Source organism: Eulemur rufifrons, chromosome 6 (genome assembly GCF_041146395.1).
Source record: "Eulemur rufifrons isolate Redbay chromosome 6, OSU_ERuf_1, whole genome shotgun sequence".
Classification (NCBI taxonomy): Eukaryota; Metazoa; Chordata; class Mammalia; order Primates; family Lemuridae; genus Eulemur; species Eulemur rufifrons.
Window position 1 is genome coordinate 97,461,582 of NC_090988.1, and position 22,549 is coordinate 97,484,130.

General features: G+C 58.3%; 2 protein-coding genes across 3 annotated transcripts; both read left to right on the forward strand.

Annotated features, from left to right (window-relative positions):
* The first annotated feature begins 707 nt into the window (after positions 1-707).
* MEN1 (menin 1) lies at positions 708-7,319 on the forward strand. Its single transcript, XM_069470216.1, has 10 exons — positions 708-728; positions 1,119-1,579; positions 2,535-2,743; positions 2,954-3,082; positions 3,403-3,443; positions 3,525-3,612; positions 4,280-4,416; positions 4,841-4,976; positions 5,615-5,779; positions 5,996-7,319. Coding segments are annotated over exons 1-10 (1,851 nt in total). The 5' UTR covers positions 708-726; the 3' UTR covers positions 6,479-7,319.
* Positions 7,320-7,716: 397 nt separating this feature from the next.
* Positions 7,717-22,128, forward strand: MAP4K2 (mitogen-activated protein kinase kinase kinase kinase 2). 2 transcript variants are annotated; one of them, XM_069471637.1, is made up of 32 exons: positions 7,717-7,827; positions 7,966-8,023; positions 8,260-8,350; positions 8,431-8,495; positions 8,780-8,835; positions 9,146-9,193; positions 9,280-9,322; positions 9,724-9,796; positions 9,875-10,006; positions 10,080-10,142; positions 10,568-10,649; positions 10,739-10,846; positions 11,269-11,347; positions 11,441-11,499; positions 11,938-11,981; positions 12,064-12,102; positions 12,199-12,232; positions 12,355-12,460; positions 12,539-12,627; positions 12,705-12,746; positions 12,833-12,917; positions 13,012-13,091; positions 13,179-13,239; positions 13,344-13,461; positions 17,964-18,022; positions 18,098-18,201; positions 18,286-18,463; positions 19,233-19,301; positions 19,418-19,504; positions 19,736-19,806; positions 19,879-19,934; positions 20,027-22,128. In XM_069471637.1, the coding sequence occupies exons 1-32, from the start codon at positions 7,732-7,734 to the stop codon at positions 20,112-20,114; spliced, it is 2,463 nt and encodes an 820-aa protein (XP_069327738.1). In that variant the 5' UTR covers positions 7,717-7,731; the 3' UTR covers positions 20,115-22,128. The 2 variants fall into 2 exon arrangements, with proteins under 2 accessions (XP_069327738.1, XP_069327739.1); XM_069471638.1 differs by having other exon boundaries at positions 12,563-12,627.
* Positions 22,129-22,549: the final 421 nt, after the last annotated feature.

Below are 22,549 nucleotides of genomic sequence, written 5' to 3' on the forward strand. Positions count from 1 at the left end.
CTTCACTCTAACTTTTACCTTATTATTAATACAAATAACTACAGTGGTTCTTTTAGGTTCCTCTTTGCACGTCGGGGAAGAGTTGCTAGACACAGAGTAGGCATATTTATACATTAATGGATCCTGGTAAATATACAACCAAAGTGGCTGAACACATTTACACTCCACGGGTGTTTATTTTTTTTTTTGTTTGTTTTGGTTTAAAATTTTTTTTTCTTTTTTTAATAATATAAAAATTCTTCATTCATTTAAATTTATTATATTCTTTTTTGTTTTTCCTTTTATTTTTTCAATAATATCCCTTATGAATATAGCCACCGGTGTTTAAAAGTACCTGTTTCCCTCATATCTTGGCCACCGACTAGTGATAGCAGAACCTGCAGAAGCGCAGTAACCCCCTGAGCGTGCCCAGCCACTACCCGGACTATATCTCCCAGAAGGCACCGCGGACACCCCTACTACCTGGTCTGCGGGAAGGGAATGACCAAGCCTGAGTATTTCGGGAAGGCTGCGTCGCCTCCTCTCCTCGCCTACCTCTGCGGCTCCCGGAGCGACGGGCCTACCACTCCCACAAGCCACCGCGAACTGGCCGAGCCCGCCCCATCGCCAGACTCGGCTGGGCGGGGGAGGTCAGACTCCACTTCCCGGCAGGCAGTGCAGGCCGAGGGGCGGGACTTCATTTCCCAGCAGGCTCCAGGCGGCGGGCGCCTTGGTGCCTTGTGTGGGATGTAAGCGCGGAGGTGGGCGCGGGGGACCGAGGCCAGGACTCTCTTTAGGGTTTGGGGGCGTTGGCTTGGGTGTGCCTTCCGGATGGACTCTAGGGGTCCGGGGGTGCAGTCGTAGGGAGGGGACGGGGTGGCCATTGGGGGTTCTTAGCGAGGTCCTTGGGGCACTCCCTCATCGGGGCTGGGGGTCCCAGGGTTGTGGGGGACAAGGAGGCCCTACTACAGCCTCAGCTGAAGGGTCTCGCCGACAAAAGAGGGAGAACTGGTGAGCGGAGAGTGAAGACAGGGAAGCAGGGAAGTTGTATGTTTGTTGGGGGTGGAACCTTAGCTGAGCCTGGGAGGGGGCTCTCCAGCCGAGCCTGCCCGACCCTCCCTTCCCTGGCTCGCCCGCAGGCCGCCGCCCGCCGCCATGGGGCTGAAGGCCGCCCAGAAGACGCTGTTCCCGCTGCGCTCCATCGACGACGTGGTGCGCCTGTTCGCTGCGGAGCTGGGGCGTGAGGAGCCCGACCTGGTGCTTCTCTCCTTGGTGCTGGGCTTCGTGGAGCATTTCCTGGCTGTCAACCGCGTCATCCCCACCAACGTGCCCGAGCTCACCTTCCAGCCCAGCCCCGCACCTGACCCTCCTGGCGGCCTCACCTATTTCCCTGTGGCTGACCTATCCATCATCGCTGCCCTCTATGCCCGCTTCACCGCCCAGATTCGTGGCGCTGTCGACCTGTCCCTTTACCCTCGAGAGGGAGGTGTCTCCAGCCGTGAGCTAGTGAAGAAGGTCTCCGATGTCATATGGAACAGCCTCAGCCGCTCCTACTTCAAGGACCGGGCCCACATCCAGTCCCTCTTCAGTTTCATCACAGGTTGGAGCCTGACTGGTGGCAAGGGGAGAGAATGAATCCTGTCCCACCTCTTCACAACATTCCATGGTTTACAAGCCCTTTTGAGACCTGTAAACCTTGTGTGGTGGAGCAGGTGTTAGTTGTCCCTTTGCAGTTGGGGAAGCTGAAGCCCAGAGAGGGAAAGTGATGTGCCAGTCTCACACAGAATGGCAGGGCTGGGACTGGAACCTGATCACTTGGCTCCAAATCCATTAGCCTCTCCTCTGGCCCCTCAGAACCCCCACCCCTGACATTGAGCAGCCACAGGAGTCATGCAGCCCAGCATGAGGCACAGAGGGTGGTAGCAGGTTAAGGGCCAAGGAGACAAAATTGGGCTACACTTGAGATGATTAAATGAAATAGTAACTATGAGAATGTTTTGGAAATGAACAGACCAGGGGCTTAATTTCAAGATTAAGATTTAGAGCTTGCAAAGAGTGACTTTGTGCCAAGCCCAGTTGACTGGCAGTCACATCCTAGTATGCCATATTGAGAAGGAATCTGAGGCTGCTTCTGAGCTTAGCAGGAAAGAGTGCAGAGATAAATTAGGAGTATCTTGGTGGGTGTGTGAAAAGAGTGTTGGCCAGAGTGTCCTGTTTTTGCCATCCCTGTTTTAATCTAATAAGTGCAATAAAATGGGGAAGTCCTTAAATTCACAGAAATATATAACATAGTTGCAGAGAGAGAAGGGACAGGGTCAAAGTCTGGGTCAGCTACAGGAAATCCAGAAAGGTCTCTTGTTGGGGATGGGTTGTAAACGGGGAGGGAGAGGCTTTGAACACAGTAGGGAAGAGCAAAAGGGACAGTGGGCAGGAGCATCTAAAGTTGGGGCACAGGCTTAGAGTGGGGATGGGAGGGAGTGTGGCCCATCACTACCTGTCCCCCTTTCCCCAGGCCAAAGCACAGAGGACTCTTTCATTTCCTCCCCCTTCCACAGGCACCAAACTGGACAGCTCTGGTGTGGCCTTTGCTGTGGTGGGGGCCTGCCAGGCCCTGGGTCTCCGGGATGTCCACCTGGCCCTGTCTGAGGATCATGCCTGGGTAGTGTTTGGGCCTAATGGAGAGCAGACAGCTGAGGTCACCTGGCATGGCAAGGGCAACGAGGACCGCAGGGGCCAGACTGTCAACGCGGGTGTGGCTGAGCGGGTATTGTGTTCTCCCAACCTTGTCCCCTTCATACTCTGCTAGCCCAAGCCACCCAAAGGACTTTACTTTCTTGGGCCCCATTCCCCTCTTCCCATTACCACCTACATATATCAGGAGGGGAAGGCAGAAGAGCCCCTTCCCTGGCTGTCATTCCCTGAAGCAGGCACAGGGTGGACCATCATGAGACATTTGGTCTTGTCTCCTTGAAAGAGCTGGCTGTACCTGAAAGGATCATACATGCGCTGTGATCGCAAGATGGAGGTGGCATTTATGGTGTGTGCCATCAACCCTTCCATCGACCTGCACACCGACTCCTTGGAGCTGCTGCAGCTGCAGCAGGTGAGGGCTGTGCCTGTAGGGCAGGAGTGGGCTAGGCCAGGCTGCTGACTGGACTTGCCGTGGGACCTGGGGCAGGGGCACTTTCCCTTCCTGAGCTTCAACTTCCCTTTCTGTAAAATGGGTTAGTAACTCCTGACCTGGCCTTTCCCAGGGCTATTGGGAGAGTGGAATTGAGACATGAAAGGGCTAGTTCCTAAATTCTGGCCCTTCCGCCTTGGTGGGAGATCCCTGTTGGTTCTGGCTCCCACCTCTGCTTGATAGACTGAGGACCCTTCCTCTCCCTACCCTCCTAGCTCATAACTTTCTCTTTTGGCCCCTAGAAGCTGCTCTGGCTGCTCTATGACCTGGGACATCTAGAAAGGTCAGTAGGGGAAAGTGGCCAGGCTGGGCCTTGGGGGCCCAGAGGGCTGGGCGGCAGCCTGAACTTATGATTCTTTCCCAGGTACCCTATGGCACTAGGGAACCTGGCAGATCTGGAGGAGCTGGAGCCCACCCCTGGCCGGCCAGACCCACTCACCCTCTACCACAAGGTGGGGTCATCTCAGGAGGGTGCAGAAGGGAGACCCCAGCAGTGGCTGGGGTCCCCTTCGAGGGGCTTGGAGGGGCAGGTGAGGTGAGAACTTTGTGTGTAGGGGTGTATTACCATCCAGCCCCACGTTGTATCAGATATACTGTGTGCATACTCCGTGCAGTCAGGGCTGCCTGAAGGGTGTTCTGGGTTCCCCAGCCTGAGAGTGGCAGGAGCTGGATTTGTCCCTTCAGCCCTTCATTTTCTGCTGCCTCTCACTCCCCTTCCTGGAGTATAACAGAAGGTCAAAAACAGTGGGAACACGAGGGGGGAATGTTAACTTAGTGGAGGTGGGGGTAGGAGGGCCATTGGCCTTGGCTTGGAAGTCCTTGGTGTTTGTGTAGACGAGTACGTGGGAAAGCCTGGGTAAGAGACAGAGCTCAGAGGGTAGGCCTCTCCCCTCCCTAGGCTTGTTCTGTGTGGGCCCCACCCCTGCAGTTGGCCCCTGGCCTCAACAAGCAGTCCTGCAGTCCCAGGGAGGAGCTGGCAGGGACTGGGTGGGATTGGAGATGGGAAGGACTCTTTGGGCTCTTCCTTTTACCCCTTCTGGGTGTGACCTAATGAGGCATTTGTGCCAGCTGAGGCAGCTGGGGGCTGCCTCCCTGAGGTTCCTCTGCCTCACCCCCCAGGGCATAGCCTCAGCCAAGACCTACTACCGAGATGAGCACATCTACCCCTACATGTACCTGGCCGGCTACCACTGTCGCAACCGCAATGTGCGCGAAGCCCTGCAGGCCTGGGCCGACACAGCCACTGTCATCCAGGAGTGAGGATCTCCCCACTAGGGCCTCCAGCTCCTCCTTTCTTCACCCTCCACCCAGTTTCCAACCACTCTCGTCCAGCAGTGAGGCCTGGATCCTAAGCCCCATCCCCTCTCTGTCCAGTCCCTAGGCAGCCAAAGCCCCCATCACCCAGGAGGTAGGGACTCCTGATTAAGGCCTTCCCTCCCTCCCTCTCTCCTCCCAGTTTTTAACCATTGTCATCCAGCAGTGGGACCTCCACCTTAGCCCCATGCCCACTCCTTACTGTTGCTCTAAGCTAACATGGACACTATCACTTTGGAGTGAAACCCCCAACCACTCCCCCAGTCCCTTGGATGACCCAGGAAAAGAAACCTGGGCTCTACCCCCCACTGGGTCCCCAGGGGTACCCCCCATGGCAAGAGCCCACAGTGCCCACTGCTCTCACAGCTACAACTACTGCCGAGAAGATGAGGAGATCTACAAGGAGTTCTTTGAAGTGGCCAATGACGTCATCCCCAACTTACTGAAGGAGGCAGCCAGCTTGTTGGAGGCAGGCGAGGAGCGGCCAGGGGAACAGAGCCAGGTGAAGAGCTGGTGCTCTAGTCTGTGTCCAGCCTGCCACCTTGCAGGACTCCCCAGCTACAGGACATGGGGCTATATGAGAGGAAGGTGGCTCCAAACAGAAAGCCACATTCCCTTCTGCTGTAGCTGAGGTCCTGGGCCTGGGTTTGAGGGGCAGGGAGTACTTTAGTGGTTTCTACCCTGTGCCTTCAAGTAAATGGGGTGAAAGCTCATCTCTTTCATGGCCAAGGTCCCTCATTCAGCTTATGGTTCCCCTTCCCCAGTCCTGGCTAAGGACTGGTTTTATGAAAGAATGAAGCCTGGGCAAGAGCGAGACCCCGTCTCTATACAAAATTGAAAAATTAGCCAGGTGTGGGGGCTCGTGTCTGTAGTCCCAGCTACTCAGGAGGCTGAGGCAGGAGGATCACTTGAGCCCAGGAGTTTGAGGTTGTAGTGAGCTGTGATTATGCTACTATACTCCAGCCCGGGTGACAGAGTGAGACCCTATCTCAAAAAAAGAAAGTTCTGGGACTGCTCCCAACCTATGTTCACCTCTTCCAGAGCCAGGATTTGTTGCCTAGGTGGGGGGGCTGGACTGTGCCCTTTGCTTAGGGACAAGTAAGGGGCTCTGACCTGTGCCCTCCCTTCCCCCTCACCCAGGGCACCCAGAGCCAGGGTTCTGCTCTCCAAGACCCTGAGTGCTTCGCCCACCTGCTGCGATTCTACGATGGCATCTGCAAATGGGAGGAGGGCAGCCCCACGCCTGTGCTGCACGTAGGCTGGGCCACCTTCCTTGTGCAGTCCCTCGGACGCTTTGAGGGACAGGTGAGGGGCGGCTATACAGAGGGGCTGGGCATTCCAGGTGGTGACAGCAGCCACAGGAGAGTTAGACCTTTGTGGCCCAGGGGCAGCATCTGTCCATCCCCTTGGGTACAGTTGAGACCAAAACTTCCTATACAGGATGGGATGGCCACGGCAGGGTCCTGGAGTTCCAGCCAGTGGGCCGCAGCCTTTCCCTCAGCTTGCTCTCTCACGGCCCAGGTGCGGCAGAAGGTGCGCATAGTCAGCCGGGAGGCCGAGGCAGCAGAGGCCGAGGAGCCCTGGGGCGAGGAAGCGCGGGAAGGCCGGCGGAGGGGCCCGCGGCGAGAGTCCAAGCCAGAGGAGCCTCCGCCACCCAAGAAGCCCGCTCTGGACAAGGGCCTGGGCGCTGGCCAGAATGCGGTGTCGGCACCCCCACGGAAGCCCGCAGGGATGGTCCCGGGCACTGCCCGAGGCCCTGAAGGCGGCAGCGCGACTCAGGCGCCAGCACCTGCAGCGTCGCCACCGCCCGAGGGTCCGGTGCTCACTTTCCAGAGCGAGAAGATGAAGGGCATGAAGGAGCTGCTGGTGGCCACCAAGATCAACTCGAGTGCCATCAAGCTGCAACTCACGGCGCAGTCGCAAGTGCAGATGAAGAAGCAGAAAGTGTCCACACCCAGCGACTACACTCTTTCTTTCCTCAAGCGGCAGCGCAAGGGCCTCTGAGATACCGAGGACTCCCTAACAGCCCACCCGGCCCCAGGGCCCGCCCTCAGTCCGCATCGAGGCTCCACCCCTGTCCTCCCGCTCTGAGCCCAGGCTCCGCCCCCAGCGCTCGGGGGCCTGGGCCCGGCGGCCACCTCAGGACCAGGCCCCACCCCTACCCGGAACCCAGGCAATCTGGTCCCCGGAATACCGACTACATACATACCCCCTCTATCCCCGATTTAAGATTCGCGCCAGCTCGGAACCGTGGACCCCGCTCCCAGAATCCCACCCGGCCGATTGAAACCTCACCCCAGTCCCTGATCACCGATCTTTAAAGGTCCAACGCCTGGAAACTCTGCTCTGGTTCCTCCTCAGAATGGAGGCGCTTAACCTAGACCCAAACCTAGAGCTACGAGTTGCTCCCAGCTTGTAGGGGCTGAGGTTTCGCCCTTAACCCAAGAAGCACAGGTCCCATCTCCAGCCCTGGAACCCAGAGCCCCTGTTAGCCCCTAGGAGTACATTTCCGCACTTCAGAATTCCAACCCTTGGGAATCGAAGTCCCCTACCCCAAAGAACCTAAGTCCTGCTCCAAAACTTGGAAATCCTGGCTTCCTCTCCTTCCTATCCCAAGAGCCCCTGACACGAAACTCTGCACCCAGCCTATGAGAATCCTGAGTCCTGCCCTCTCTCTTCCTGACCTAACTGGCCCGGGATCAGAGCAGGACCTCTCTTACGACCCTCTAGGAACCTCCTCGAGGTTCAGTCCACCTCCGGGACCCCGGAGGAAATCTGCAGGGGGTTGGGAGTGGGTGAAGGGAGCCTAATCTCTTCCTATTTTGTACATAGATTTATTTTTCAGTTCTGAGGAAGATAAATACGTTTTGTAAAAAAACAAAACTCATGTCTGTGTTTCATCTGGGAAATTGGGGATGGGTAGGGGAGTGGGACGCCCCTCTTTCCTCTGCCTTCTGGCTTTCTGGACTTGGCGCTCCCCTACCCATAGAGGGCGAGGATCTGGCGCGTGGCTTCAGGACCCAGGCCCCGCCCCGGCCTCGGGACTTCCCCGCGTCGCAGAGGGCCTGTCCCGCGGGCGCCTCCTCCCGGCCAGCGGCGGGGCATCCCCGCCCTGGCCCCGCCCCTGGGCCCGCCTCCGCGGCCTCGGAGCCACCGGCGTCCGCGCCGTCCCGCCCCGCCCCGCGCCGTCCCGCGCCGTCCCGCGCCGGCTCCGCAGCTCGCGCCCGCCCGCCAGCCGGCCCGCCCGGCGCCGGGCCATGGCGCTGCTGCGGGACGTGTCGCTGCAGGATCCGCGGGACCGCTTCGAGCTGCTGCAGCGCGTGGGAGCCGGGACCTATGGCGACGTCTACAAGGTGCGCCGGGCGGCAGGACAGGCGGGAGAGCCCGGAGGAGGCTGCCGGCTCTGCGTCCTGCCGCGGGAACCAGCCCCCAGCCCCCTGCCCCGCCCCCTCCTCATCCAGCTTCGCCCCTTCGCCCCTCCGCCCCTGCAGGCCCGCGACACGGTCACGTCCGAACTGGCCGCCGTGAAGATAGTCAAGCTAGACCCAGGTGAGGGCCAGGCCGGGGCCTCTGCGCCGGAGGGAGGGCGGAGCGCTGGCGGGCACGGTGTGCGGGGGCCCGGGGCTGACGTTTGCGAGCGTCCCTGAGAGGCATGCCCCAGGAGGTCCTGTCGCTTAGCACCTGTCTGGCCTGGAGGGAGGCACTCTGTACCCATTTTGCAGATGGGGGCACTGAGTCAGGGCGACCCTTGTGCGGCTCCCCCCATGATTTCTTGTGTTCCCCAGGCGACGACATCAGCTCCCTCCAGCAGGAAATCACTATCCTCCGGGAGTGCCGCCACCCCAATGTGGTGGCCTACATTGGCAGCTACCTCAGGTGAGGCTGTTTTATCTTCTGCTCCCAGGCAGCCCCTATGTGGCCTGCTGCGTGCCCACCCCAGCTCTGTGTCCCTCCAGGAATGACCGCCTGTGGATCTGCATGGAGTTCTGTGGAGGGGGGTCCCTGCAGGAGATTTACCACGGTAAGGGCCAGGGCCTTCCCCTCACCCCACCCCCACCCCAGTGCTGGGGCAGGAGAGGAGAATCTGGGTCCTGGACTTGGGCACCTCTTCACTCCTGGCTGGCTGTGTGACCTTGAGAGAAATGCTGTCCATCTCTGGGCTCAATATGCCGGACTATACTAGGAGGGAATGTGGCCAACAGCTCTTTCATTTAGCAATGCTTGCTGTTTCCCCAACACAGGGTAGCCTGGGAGGGGCAGCATATCCCCTGGCCCTGCTACCAGCCCTCACACTTTCTGTTTCAGCCACTGGGCCCCTGGAGGAACGGCAGATTGCCTATGTCTGCCGAGAGGCACTGAAGGTAGCTGGGCCCATGAGTCATTCACCACCCCCAATACCTAGGACCTGTGGGCCAAGAGCCCAGTTGAACAGTGGGGGGGTGGGTGGAGTGGCTCAGGCAGGGCTGGCCCAAGGGGCTGTGGGTCCTACAGGGAAGGGGCCCCAGCCCTGTTGCCGGAAGCAGCCCATTTCCCTCTTGGCTCAGTTACTTCCTGTTTGGGGAGAGGGGAGGAGGAAGCGGCTTGGGTGGGGGGCCCCAGTCCTGAGAGGGGGTTCAGGAGAGGGGCGATAGGGCTGGGTAGCTGCTCTCAGGGATTCCTCTTTGTCCCCAGGGGCTCCACCACTTGCATTCTCAGGGGAAGATCCACAGAGACATCAAGGTAGGGGTCTGGCCATAGGGCATCGTGGGAGGGAGGAGGAGGCTTTCGGGGCACCAGACAGGATTCTCTTTCCTCCATTCCCACAGGGAGCCAACCTTCTCCTCACTCTCCAGGGAGATGTCAAGCTGGGTCAGTACCCTGGGGACACAGACAGGGTGAGGGTTCTGTGGGAGCTCTGGGAGTCTTAGAGAGAACCTGGACTTCAGTGCTGGGTGTCCTTGGACAAGTCACTTTGCCACTTGAGTCTCAGTTTCCTCATTCAGAAGATGAAACAGTACTCCCTTCTAGAGGTTGGATGAGGTTGGGTCTGTATGGAGACTGACACGGGACAGGCACTCGGTTAGGGATGGTGGGTGGTTGACCTCTTTCTGGAGAGGGACCTGGTTTTGCCTTGGGCCTGTGGCAGCTATGACTGAACCTGGGCCACCTGCCCATCTGAGCCCCACCAGGTGCATCCTGAGCTTGAACCCTGGGGTGAGATGGCAAGTGGCAGGCAGAGGGCTGGTGAGAGCCCCTGCTTCTCCCTGCAGCTGACTTTGGGGTGTCAGGCGAGCTGACGGCATCTGTGGCCAAGAGGAGGTCTTTCATTGGGACGCCTTACTGGTGAGGCTGCGGCTCGGGCGGAGGGGGCAGGGGACCACAGGTGTGGCACCCAGCCATCCCATGTTACCCCACCTCTAGGATGGCTCCAGAGGTGGCTGCTGTGGAGCGCAAAGGTGGCTACAATGAGCTGTGTGACGTCTGGGCCCTGGGCATCACCGCCATTGAGTTGGGCGAGCTACAGCCCCCTCTGTTTCACCTGCACCCCATGAGGTCAGCTCAGCACTTGCCCCTTTTGTAACCCTTGTCCTGCGGACCTTGGCCCCTGACCTTGCACCCTCCACAGGGCTCTGATGCTCATGTCGAAGAGCAACTTCCAGCCGCCCAAGCTGAGAGACAAGACTCGCTGGTGAGGGCCCACATTCCCCTCCTAGGACCCCCTCCCCCCCACTTTTCAGCCAGGCCCCATGAGGGAGGAGGAGCCTTCTGCCAGCTCCCAAGGTGCAGCCTCAAGAGCCCTCTTTGGGCTTCTACAGACCGTCTGAGTGAGGGGCTTGGTGGCCCTCTGGGCTGAGGATTCAGTGTGAACAGAAAAGAAGGGCAGAGGGTTGATGACAGAGGATCTGTTGTGTCGCAACACAGCATTGCTCAGGCCAGCTGCCCTTGGCCTCTGCTGACTCTTTCCTGCGTGGGCCCAGCAGACTCCTCTTCAGGGGGGACAGGGCAGCAGGTGGGATGCTGTACACAAGAACTAACCTGAGGGGCGGGCAGTGTGGGAAAAAAAAAAAAAGAACTAACCTGAGTCTGGGGGTGGGGGGCTCTTGTGCCCACTAGGACCCATAATTTCCACCATTTTCTCAAGCTGGCCTTGACCAAGAACCCCAAGAAGAGGCCAACAGCAGAGAAGCTTCTGCAGGTGGGAGGCAGGGGGTGGGGCAGGGGGCTCAGTGCTCCAAGTCAGGGGCCTGGACGACAGGGACCAACGTGATCACCCGCCTCCTCCAGCACCCATTCACAACCCAGCAGCTCCCTCGGGCCCTCCTCACACAGCTGTTGGACAAGGCCAATGACCCCCATCTGGGAACGCCCTCCCCTGAAGACTGTGAACTGGAGGTGAGTGACAGGGGCTGGGGAATGGGTCTTGGCTGGGCCTGGTTGGAAGGACCCAAAGGTGGTGTCTGTCAGTCAAGGTCCCTTCAACTTGTACAATTACCTGCACAGGGGGCTTCCCTCCAGTTGGGCCCACCCATTAGGAATCTTTCCTGAGCTGGGTCTTGCCTCCCTGTAACACCCAGGAACCCTGATAGGTTCCTGCCCTCGGGCCCAGGCTGACCAAGACCATGACCCAGCTTCTTTTTGCTTTCTGTGTGATCTCTCAAAAGTTATTTGACATTTTTGTGCCTGTTTTCTTATATGAGGGTGTCATCTCATCTCACGATAACCTCAGAGGGTTGTAGTGAAATCCACGAACACCTAATATGATACCGGGCGTGAGGCAAGTGCCAGGTGTGTGTCCACTGTTTGTTCTCTCTTAGACGTATGACATGTTTCCAGACACCATTCACTCCCGGGGTCAGCACGGCCCGGCCGAGAGGACCCCCTCAGAGATCCAGTGTGAGTCTTCGGGCGGGGCTGTGTGCGGATTTGCTAGGGGGGTGGTTCATCCTGAGACTCCAGCCCTCTAACCCCTGTGTTCTGGGCCCCCAGTTCACCAGGTGAAATTTGGTGCCCCACGCAGGAAGGAAACAGACCCCCTAAATGAGCCGGTGAGGGGCAGGCTTTGTGGACAGGGTGGTGTGCAGGGGTGGGGTGGGTGGGCACTCTGGGGGAGCTGGACACCTCCAATCAAGGGAGCTTTGAAGCAGTGGCTGCCTGGGCCTCGGCCACTGTCCAGGCAGGCCTGTCCCACCCAGGAACCCGGAGGGCTCGGGGCTCCTTCCTGGGCCACGTTTCCTTTGCTCCCACAGGCTCGGTCCCTGTCTGCCTTGCTGTCTGTCTCTCCCTCTCGCCTGTTTGTCTCTTTGCCCTTTTCTTTCACAATTTCTTGGTCTCTCTGCCTCTCACCGTCTCTCCCAAGTCTCTTGCCTGTCAGCAGCTCCCTTTCCACCTGTCTGTCCTTGCTGTTTCGTGAAGCTCTTGACCATCCTCTCACCTTGTCCCCCTCTCTCTGCCCCTTTCTGGGTCTCTGCCGTGGCTTCCCCAAGTGGGAGGAGGAGTGGACGCTGCTGGGGAAGGAGGAGCTGAGTGGGTAAGTGAGGGGAGGGAAGCTGCAGGGAGGGGTTGGGGCCAGCAGAAAGGCTGACCTCTGACCCCTTTGTTCCCCTGCCCAGGAGCCTGCTGCAGTCGGTCCAGGAGGCCCTGGAGGAAAGGTGAGCGGCTGGGCCTCAGGGACAGGCATGGGGCAGCCAGGCCTGGGTGCCAGTCACCTCTTCACACCTCAGCTGCCTCTGGTCTGTCCCCTACAGGAGCCTGACCATGCGGCCAGCCTCGGAACTGCAGGTGCAGAATGGAGGGAGGCTGGAGCTGGGCGTGAGGAACCCACTGCAGAGGGTGTGATGGGGTAGGGCGGGTTACAGAGCCACCTGCTAACAGCCAGGCTGGGCCCCCAACCCTCCTGCCAGGAGCTGGACTCTCCGGAGGATTCCATGGGAACCATCAAGCGGGCCCCATTCTTGGGGCCACCCCCCTCTGAGCCTGCAGCTGAGGACCCTCTTTCCAGCCTGCCAGGTGAGTCCCTGGCTTGGGAGGTCGGGCAGGCCCAGGGTAGGCGCTGGGCAGGGAATCGCAGCCAGTCTGTGCCTACAGGAACCCTGCCCCCACCTCCACAAGGCCCTGACAGCCCTCCACTGCTGCCCACCGCCTGGGCCACCATAAAGCAGCAGGAGGATCCTGAGGTGAGGGGTGCTGCCAAGGGGTGGGGGGTGGGTGGCAAGGGCCTCACCTTGGCCCTGACCCCTTCCCTCCCTCCCAGAGGTCGTCCTGCCATGGGCTGCCCCCAACCCCCAAGGTGCACGTAAGTGTTTGCCCATGGCCCCACTGCCCCCACCCCTGCCCCTGCCCTGCCCCTACGTGCCCTTCCAGCCTCTCGCTCCTCCATAGATGGGGGCCTGCTTCTCCAAAGTCTTCAATGGCTGCCCCCTGCGGATCCACGCTGCTGTCACCTGGATTCACCCTGTTACTCGGGGTAGGCTGGGAGCAGGGAGGGTGCAGGAGCCCAGGAATCCCTCAGCTTGGGCCAGGGGGCGTGACTGACCTCTGACCTGTGCCCAAACCTGCAGACCAGTTCCTGGTGGTGGGGGCCGAGGAAGGCATCTACACCCTCAACCTGCATGAACTGCACGAGGACACGCTGGAGAAGGTGAGGCCTGGCTGGCCGTGGAGGGTAGAGGGCTTTGAGGGGCCCAGGTGCTGACCACCAGTCCACCTGTCCCTCTGTCACCTCCAGCTGATTTCACACCGCTGCTCCTGGCTCTACTGTGTGAACAATGTGCTGCTGTCACTCTCAGGTACAAGATGGGACTGGCAGGGAGGTGACCCCGCAGCACCCACGGCTCCTCAGTACCCTGCCCACCAGCACCCTCGAGCCCCTGCCTCTCTCCCTCCCTGGCAGGGAAATCCACGCACATCTGGGCCCATGACCTGCCAGGCCTGTTTGAGCAGCGGCGACTACAGCAACAGGTTCCCCTCTCCATCCCCACCAACCGCCTCACCCAGCGCATCATCCCCAGGTCAGGGACTCAGGGACCGTGGTGTGCAGGGGACTGGGAGGCAGAGGGGCAGAGTGGGGCCGGAATGTGGCCCTGCCCATTACTGGGACCGCTGTGATTTTAGAGGGTTGCTTGCCCTCTCTGAGCCCATTTCCTCCTCTGTCAATACAGTTGACAGCCCTCTCCAGGTTTGTAGGGCGGCCAGGAGGAGGTAGTGGATGCGAAAGTGTTTTGCAAATTGTGAGAGCCTGGTTGTTAGGGTATGGTGCTTGATTTGACAGTTGAACATTTCCTGAGCATGTATGCTGTGCTTGGCCCTGTTCTGGGCCCGGGGACATAATGAGTCAAATGAGTCCATGCCTTCAAGAGTCGAGGGAGATGTGGGCCCATTACCAGACAGTTAGCCAGCCTGAGCACGAGCAAGACCCCATCTCTACAAAAAATAGAAAAATTAGCCGGGCATGGTGGCACGCTCCTGTAGTCCCAGCTACTCAGGGTGTGAGGCAGGAGGATCGCTTAAGCCCAGGAGTTTGAGGCTGCAGTGAGCTGTGATGACACCACTGCACTCTAGCCAGGGCGACAGAGCGAGACTCTGTCTCAAAAAGAAACAAAGCAAAAAAAACCACCAGACAGTTAGCACCTGGTGCTGAGAGCCAACTAGAAGGGGACCTGGGAGGGGTCAGGGAGGCCTCAGGGAGGGCAGGCAAGCTCATGGAGTTTGAAAGGACATTAAGGTTTCCCCGGCAGAAGAGCTAGGAACGGCATTCCAGGCAGAGGGAAGAGCGAATGCACGTTGGGGTGAATGCATGCTCTGGGGAGCTCAGGGGTGTTTGGCCTGAGGGAGGAGGCAGAATAGCCTGAGTGGAAGCTGCACAGGTGGCAGAGCCCCTGCTTTGATGCCGGGCCCAGGAGTTGGGCCTCGTCCAGCTGGTAGTGGCACCGTGAGCGTGATAAAAGGATCGCGCTGTGTGCTCATCGGGATTCTTCCTTTTGTAGGTGATTCAACTCACTGGCGTAAGCACAGAAAGGGGACTTAACGACTCATGTAACTGACAGTTCAGGACTAGGGTTAGCTTCAGGCCCCACCGGATCTGGGTTTAAATGGCTCCAGCAGGAGCCTTTCTGCATGTCTTGGCTTTGTTGGCTGTCTTGTCACGTGACGGCTGTCTGCACCTGCAGGCCCGTGTCTTGCTAGCTAACAGCTCAGTGGAACTAGAACCTCTGTTTCCAAGTCATTCCCACAAAAGTCCCGAAGCCCATTCTCATTGGTCTAGCTTAGGTGCATGCCTGCCCCTGCACCAGTCACTGGGGCCCGGGGATGTGGGGCGCGGGTGGCCAGGCCAGGGTCACAGGCTCTTCCCTGGAGCCTGGGGGAGGGAGAAGGGCTCGTCAGCCCCCCAAAGGAAAACCCCAGTCCTCTTGCCAAACGGGAAGGATGCTGGGCAGATGAAAACAAGAGGCACCTGCTGGCTGGCTGTGGCGACAGTGGAAGGTGAATTGGAGGAGGGAAGGCCGGCGGAGTGGCCTGAGAGGACGGCGGTTGGGCTGAGGGCTGGCGCCCGAGCAGTGTGCAGGAAGTAGCACTGACAGGATCGAGCGCTGGCTGGAGTGAGGGTGGTGTCAGGAGGTTGCGCAGGAAGATAACGAGCTCTGTGCTTTATGAGACGCCAGGAGGACGTCTGAGGGGAGAGTCACTCCTTGATCATTCAGTGAGTATCTCCACAGCACCTCGTAGGTGCCAGGCCGTGTCCTGGGGCTTGAGATGCTCCTTATCTCCTCACCAGTGTCTCGTGGAGGGAGACAGACAGTAGCTAGTGCACGTGATAAAGGAGGGTGTTCTGTATGACGCACCAAGGTGGGGGTGGCTCTGTGAGGAAGGCCAGGAGGGTGGGGTGTAGCCTGCGGTTTCAAATGGGGTGGTTGAGAAAGGCCTCGCTGAGAAAGTCCCGTTTGAGCAAAGACTTAGAGGAGGTGAGGAGGAAGCCCTGTGGGTACCTGGGAGAAGGGCGTCCCAGGAAGAGGGGATGGCCAGTGCAAAGGCCCTGGGGCAGGAGCAGGCCTGGCCTGTTTGGGGAGCAGCGAGGAAGCTGCAGAGGGAGCCATGGGCTGAGAGCTGCATGAGCTCACTGCCGCTGCTGTGTTCACCACAGTAGAGTGAAGGAGTTAGGGGGAAAGGGGAGACCCCTCAGGAGGCTGTTGGAGGTGGTGGTGGCTTGGGCCAGGGTAGCAGTGAAGGAGGAGAAAATGGTTCGATTCTGGTTCTCTTTTGGAAGTTGAGCCAACAGGATTTCCTGACGGTTGGTGGTGGATAGAAGGGAAAAAGGAGTCAAGGATGGATGATTCCAGGGTGTTTGGCCTGGGCAACAGGAAGGATGCAGCTGTCATCAGCTGTGGGTTTCAGGGGGAGCTGAATTCAATTTTGTCACATTAAGACGCTTGTTAGATGTGCAAGTGGGACCTCCATCCATCTGTGGCTGGGTGGGGCTGGACTCCAAGGAGAGGGGGTTTGCTATGGGATCAGACATTGTCATGACCATGTGGGTTGTGGGAACCAGGGGACTGAGCAGGGAGGGCAGGGGATGCCGGGCCAGTGGCTGCTCCAGCTGGGCAGATCAGGAGGGCCCAGGCCCTTCCTGTGACGTGTTCCCTCCTGGACTGCATCTGGAGCCCTGTGGCCTCAGGGCTTCCTGAGCTCAGTCCCCAAGGGAGCGTGTGCTTTGGCCCAGGACCTGCAGGAAAGAGGCCTGTCAGAGCCCCAAAGAGTTGCTTTGGGCCAGTGTTTGGGAAATCACAGAGTCACAGTGTCCACTTTGAATGTAAAAAAACAGGGGACTGGAATTGTTTGGAGAAGAAACAAATACAAAACTATATGCCTCTGTCCCACCCGAAGACCAGTTGGGGAAGCGGGTGGGCAGAACAAGGGGAGAGGGAGGTGGCAGACAGACAAATGTTGGCTTCCTGTCCATGTCCTGGCAGAAGGTACAGACAGGACCTGGGTCGCTGAGTGGAGATGGCAGGGCTGCCGGCATGTAGCCCCGTTCCCCAGGGGAAGAAACAGGCCCAGAGGGTCCTCTGGGGGATTATGGGACACTCAGTGACCAAGGCAAAGACCCTTCTTTTTTTTTTTAATTGATAATTTCATTATCATTATATCATAATTTCTACATTTTTAAGTTTATTTTAGTCAGATACAGTTTTTTTTATTATTTCAGCATATTGTGGGGGTACAAAAGTTTAGGTTACGTATATTGCCCATGCCCCACCCCCAGGCAGAGCTTTAAACGTGTCCATCCCCTAGACGGTGCGCATTGCACTCATTATGTATGTATACACCCATCCCCCCGCAAAGACCCTTCTGATGACCATCCCTCACCCCTCTCCCCAGGCAACAAGGGAGCCACCCACTGGGCCCTCAGGGCTGTAGCCTCAGCTGAAGAGGGCCGTTAGCCCTTTGAAGTCCTTTAACCTCCTTGGGCCTGTTTTCCCATCTGTGAAATGGGCCGTGAGCACTTTGTGCAGTCTGGGAGCCAGAGCCTACATGCTCTCATTTCTTCATTTGTACCTTGTCTTCACCTAAAAAGGATTGTCAATGACTCGAAATAGATGGAAAAATACTAATACAGGCTGAGACCAGGTGCGGTGGCTCATGCCTGTAATCCCAGCACTTTGGGAGGCTGAGGTGGGAGAATCGCTTGAGGCCAGTTCAACACCAGCCTAGGGAACATAGTGAGACCCCCCCCCCCATCTCTATTTAAAAAAAAAAAATACTGGCTGGGCGCGGTGGCTCACGCCTGTAATCCTAGCACTCTGGGAGGCCGAGGTGGGCGGATCGTTTCAGCTCAGGAGTTCGAGACCAGCCTGAGCAAGAGCGAGACCCCATCTCTACTAAAAAAATAGAAAGAAATTATATGGACAGCTAAAAATATATATAGAAAAAATTAGCCGGGCATGGTGGTGCATGCCTGTAGTCCCAGCTACTCGGGAGGCTGAGACAGGAGGATCCCTTGAGCTCAGGAGTTTGAGGTTGCTGTGAGCTAGGCTGACGCCACGGCACTCACTCTAGCCTGGGGAACAGAGTGAAATTCTGTCTCAAAAAAAAAAAAAAAAAAATACTAATACAGGCTGATAAAAGCCAGCCCTCTGTGAGCACACAATGTGCTGGACACCGCTCTCAGTTTCTCCCCTCTTTGACCCTCTGGGATGGGCACCACTGTTATCCCCATTCTATAGAGGAAATTGAGGCACAGAGATGTTAAGTGACTTGCACAGGATCACAGAGCTAGAGGTGATTCTGTGACCCAAAGCCCTGGACTGGACAGAGACACTCCAGACTGTAGAGCCTCAAGACCCGCTCCAGGTCCTCTGCCCTTCACAGCTGTTCTCTGGACAAGTGTCTCTGCCTCTCTGAGCCTCAGTCTCTCACCTGTAAAGTGAGAAGATGATAGTGCCCACTTCATAGGGCTCTGTGGGGAGCTTGCCTGCAGATGGCACCCAGACACATGCCCTGGTTGTCACCCCTATAGGCGCTTTGCCCTGTCTACCAAGATTCCCGACACCAAAGGCTGCCTGCAGTGTCGTGTGGGTAAGAATGGGGCTAGGGTGCCGGGCAGGGGTGGCAGTGCAGGCCTGGCCCTGTGCCAACTACTACTTCCCACAGTGCGGAACCCCTACACGGGCAGCACCTTCCTGCTGGCCGCCCTGCCCGCCAGCCTGCTCCTGCTGCAGTGGTATGAGCCGCTGCAGAAGTTCCTGCTGCTGAAGGTGAGGGGTGGTGGGGGAGGCCCAAGGCACCCTCAGGGGTCTGCAGGGAGAAATGGAGACCTGAGCATCCCTGCTGCCCCCCAGAACTTCTCTAGCCCTCTGCCCTGCCCAGCCGGGATGCTGGAGCCACTGGTGCTGGACAGGAAGGAGCTGCCTCAGGTGTGTGTGGGGGCCGAGGCGCCCGAGGGGCCTGGCTGTCGTGTCCTGTTCCATGTCCTGCCCCTGGAGGCTGGCCTGACGCCTGACATCCTCATCCCACCTGGTGAGCAGGAGGGCGTTTGTCAGAGAGACAGATGGGAGGGAGGCGGGGTAAGGCTCTCAAACTAGGCTCCTCACAGCCTAAGGCTCTATGGGGATTTGGGGGCCTGAGGGCGCCGAGTCGGGTATGGAGCGCCCAGCCTCCCTTCAACAAGCTTCCATAAAAGGTTTTATAGGCCACAGGGCGTGGCAACTAAGGAAAATCTGGCCAGCGCTGCTCTGGACCGAGGCAGGAGCCGCAGGGAAGAGCCAAACCTGGCAAGGCTGGGACAGGGGCCTCCACCCCGAGCAAGGGAGCTGCGGCTGGGAGCTGGGGCCGCTAGGGAGTGGGGATGGGTGACGGAGAGGGGAAGGTGTACATGGACTGAGGCCTCCGGGGTGCTGGGTTTTCATTCTTGACCCTCACAGCAGCCCTGCAAGGTGGGCATCATCGTGCCTGTGTAACAAATGAGGAAACTGAGGCTCACGGTGACTTGTCCCAGGTCACACAGTGACTGAGTCACGAGGCCTGGTTCGCCTGACCCTGGAGCCCTCCCATGGCTCCCTGGGACTCCTCCCGTGCTCCCCAAGAGCCTGAGGATGGGTCACTTACCCTTTCTGAGCCTCAGTTCCCTAGCTGTGCAGTTGACATTAAGATTCCCAACCCCATGTGGCCATCGTGAGGCTGAAGTGTGCTCATGGCCGAGGGCTGGCTGTAGTATGTCCCCTGTGTTCTCTTGGGGCCCAAGTGTGCTGGTGGCTCAGCCAGCCCTATCTCCCTTCTCTGTCTGCAGAGGGGATCTCCGGCTCGGCCCAGCAGGTAATCCAGGTGGACAGGGACACAGTCCTCGTCAGCTTTGAACGTGAGTGCCCCGGGGTCAGGGCTTGGGCCAGCAGATCGTGGGGGTGAGGGAAGCCTGGTCGTCTGCCTCCCCAGAGGGGCCACGCACCTCCACCTACCAGCCTCCTCCCCGTGCAGGCTGTGTGAGGATAGTCAACATGCAGGGTGAGCCCACGGCCACACTGGCACCCGAGCTGACCTTTGACTTCCCCATCGAGACTGTGGGTGAGTGAGCGGAGGCGGGGTGCGGGACTTTGTCTGGCCTGGAACACGTGAGGAGGCTCAGGGGCCCGGGGCTGGAGGTGGGACAAGGAGGTAGATCCCCCAGCCCCTCTCGAGAGCCAGCCTGGACACCTGAGGTCAGCGAAGACCTGTGGCCCAGACCTGGGTGGGTGTGGCTTGGGGCATCAGTCTCCTCAGGGCAGGCGCAGGGCTGATGGCAGCCCGGCCCCCTAGTGTGTCTTCAGGACAGCGTGCTGGCCTTCTGGAGCCATGGGATGCAAGGCCGCAGCCTGGATACCAACGAGGTGCGTGGGGCTCAGGAACTGGCCTGCCCCTGCCCTCTGGTCCCCACCTCTCAGTGCCCTTTGTCTTCCCAGGTGACCCAGGAGATCACAGATGAGACGAGGATCTTCCGAGTGCTTGGGGCCTACAGGTGGGCAGTGGTGCCTCAGCCTCCCCAGAGGAGGGACGGGCCTGCCTGAGTGCGTCCCACCCTGCTCACCTCTGCTTCTCCATCCCCTCCAGAGACATCATCCTGGAGAGCATTCCCACTGACAACCCGGGAGCACACAGCAACCTCTACATTCTCACAGGCCATCAGAGCACTTACTGAGCGGCAGGCCTGGCCAGTGGCACCCCGCCCCACCCCCATGCCTTAGTTGCAGACCCTTTTGGGCAAAGGGGCCCCTCCCAGATAGAGGAGCCCAGGCCCGGGCTCTGCTGGGGCTGATGGGCAGAAATAATCCTGAGGTGTTTAGGGGCCGGGGAGGGAGGGGAACCCACCCACGCCTCTGCAATAACTGCACCAGGGGAAGCTGCTGTCACCTCCCCCTCCCCAAGGGGCAACCCAGTCCCTAGTGCCCCGAGGCAGGGGGCCCTGGGCCATCCATTCCACATTTCCTTTCCACGCATTCTGCCCAGAGCCTGCCCCAGCACTGTCCTGGGGAACATGGTATTTAAAAGAGAGCACTAGATTGGTATTAAAGCTGGTTTGGTTTACTCCTCTGGTCCCTCTAGGTGGGGGGAGCTGAGCCCACTGCCTCAACTCCCTCCTCCCCTTCCTCTCTCCCTCTAGCACACCTTTCTGTGGCCACCAGGTACTGTGCACGCACCATGGAAGGGTGGGGCTACCAGTGTTTTGGGGAAGCCTGGTTGGGGTAACAGGAGGCCAGTGGCCCCAGCTGCCATCTCAGCAGCACCGTGTTTTCCTGGGCGCTCTTGCTCAGAACTAACCCTCAGCTTTGCAGTTTGAGGCTTCTGCTGTAGTTTGGCATGCCAAGGACTCTTGCAGATGGGGGTTCCTGAACAAAGGGACTCTTCATCTCACCTGCTGGCCTGTGGAAGGGCCCAGGAGGGGCCAGCCAAGGGTGTTCCATCCAGCCTCAGAGAGGCTGCTGCCTGTAGAAACAGCCCGCTATGACCTGCAACCCCACCCAGGCCTGGAGCTGCCTCCCTGCCTCCCACCTCTGGCCTAGGTGTCAGGCCAGGAACATTAGATCACAGCAGGAGGATCAAGTCAGACTGGAGGGAAGATTAGCCTGTGTCCCTATAGCAAATACTCCTGGAGGGCCCCCTCAGTGCCAAGCCCTGGGGTCACTACCAGGATAGGGACCAGCCCCCAGGGAGGGGGCATCCTTGCTGGAGTCCGCATGTCAAGGGCGTGTCATTCTCCCCTGTTTGCCTCTCACAGTGTTCCGACCCCAAGGCCCTCCAGGGCCAGGGGTCCCCCTGTTGCCCCAGGCACTGACCAGCTGCTCTTGGGCAGGAGCAGATGAGGCCAAGGAGGCAGGAGGAGAGCTGCCTTGAGGGGTGAGGGGCACAGGCAGGGCCCGGCCTGCAGGGGGAGGAGGGGAGGCCCAGGTCAGGCCTGGAGGTGGTCCCACTATCTTCCTTCTGACATTTAAGGCAAGTGTTTGAACAAGAGCTTCCTTGCACATGGTGGCCGGCAGTAAATACTTGCTAAATGAATGAAGCAACGTTGGGGTGGAGGGTGGATGGCCCCGTGTGTGAATAGACTGTGGCTCCCATGAATATCACATTGTCTCCTTGTCCACCTCCAGCAGAGATCTGCCTGTTCGGACTCCTTCAGTGACTAGGAGGGTTTCTTGGATGAAACAGGGAGCCAGACCAGGGCAGGGACCAATCTCTCGGTATCAGCTGTTCACACCCATGTTCCCCATGAGACCCAAAGGAGGGCAAGAGGCACCTTCCAATTCTGATTTGCACCTGTCTGAAGGGCTGAAGGGCATCTAATGGTCCACATATGAGGGGATAGGCATACAAAATGAATTCCTTTCCAGATCTCTTGGAGGGATACTGGGGGCGGGGGGGGGGTGAGCTCCCATTCCCCAGAAGCCCCTGACCCTAGACCCCAGTGCTCTGGGGAGGGCGGGCCTTCTGCCCACACAGCAGCAGGCGGCAGGCAGTGCCACCTGTGGCAGGTCTCTCCAGCCCTCAGATCCTGTCTGCAAAGGGGGTTTGTGCGTCAGAGTGCAATGTGCCAAAGTAGGGGGGAGCCTGTGAAACGCTGGGGCCTCTGATGAAATGTTTGCTGCCAGCAACGGCAGACTGCAAGCCAAAGAAAGGCCAAAAGCCGGGGAATATGCACTGAGAAACTAAAACTTTAAATTTTATTTATGTATTTTTTAGTAGGTAGCCCTTTCCCTATTGTATATATTTTTTTAAAATACAAAAGAGGTATGTTATAAGCTTTGTTTGTGGTTAGAAAATAAATAAATAAATGAACAAACAAACAAACAAAAGAGATATGGTAAATCTCCCTCTCACCCGTCCCCAGCCACCCAGGTCACAGTTACTTATGAACCCTTCTAGAAGTTTTATGCATATTTGGACAATTTTATTCTTCCCCCTCTTTTATACACATGGTAACATTCCACATACTGTACTGACCTTGCCTTTTTAAAATATATCCTGGAGAATACGAATGTATTAAATTATCACATGTATCCCCAAAATCTCTTGGAGATCTTTCCATTATCAATGTTCCCCTTTGTTTTTTTCAAAGCTGGTGGTGTTCCCTTGTGTAGG

Bases quoted from the DNA above. Each gene is read 5' to 3' on its own strand.
- MEN1 (XM_069470216.1), top strand. The intron at 3,083-3,402 runs GTGAGGGCTGTG...TTTGGCCCCTAG, and splicing joins AGCTGCTGCAGCTGCAGCAG to AAGCTGCTCTGGCTGCTCTA. The intron at 4,417-4,840 runs GTGAGGATCTCC...CTGCTCTCACAG, and splicing joins ACAGCCACTGTCATCCAGGA to CTACAACTACTGCCGAGAAG.
- MAP4K2 (XM_069471637.1), top strand. From the start codon at position 7,732: ATGGCGCTGCTGCGGGACGTGTCGCTGCAGGATCCGCGGGACCGCTTC. The intron at 10,007-10,079 runs GTCAGCTCAGCA...CACCCTCCACAG, and splicing joins TTTCACCTGCACCCCATGAG to GGCTCTGATGCTCATGTCGA. The intron at 12,918-13,011 runs GTAGGCTGGGAG...CCAAACCTGCAG, and splicing joins GATTCACCCTGTTACTCGGG to ACCAGTTCCTGGTGGTGGGG.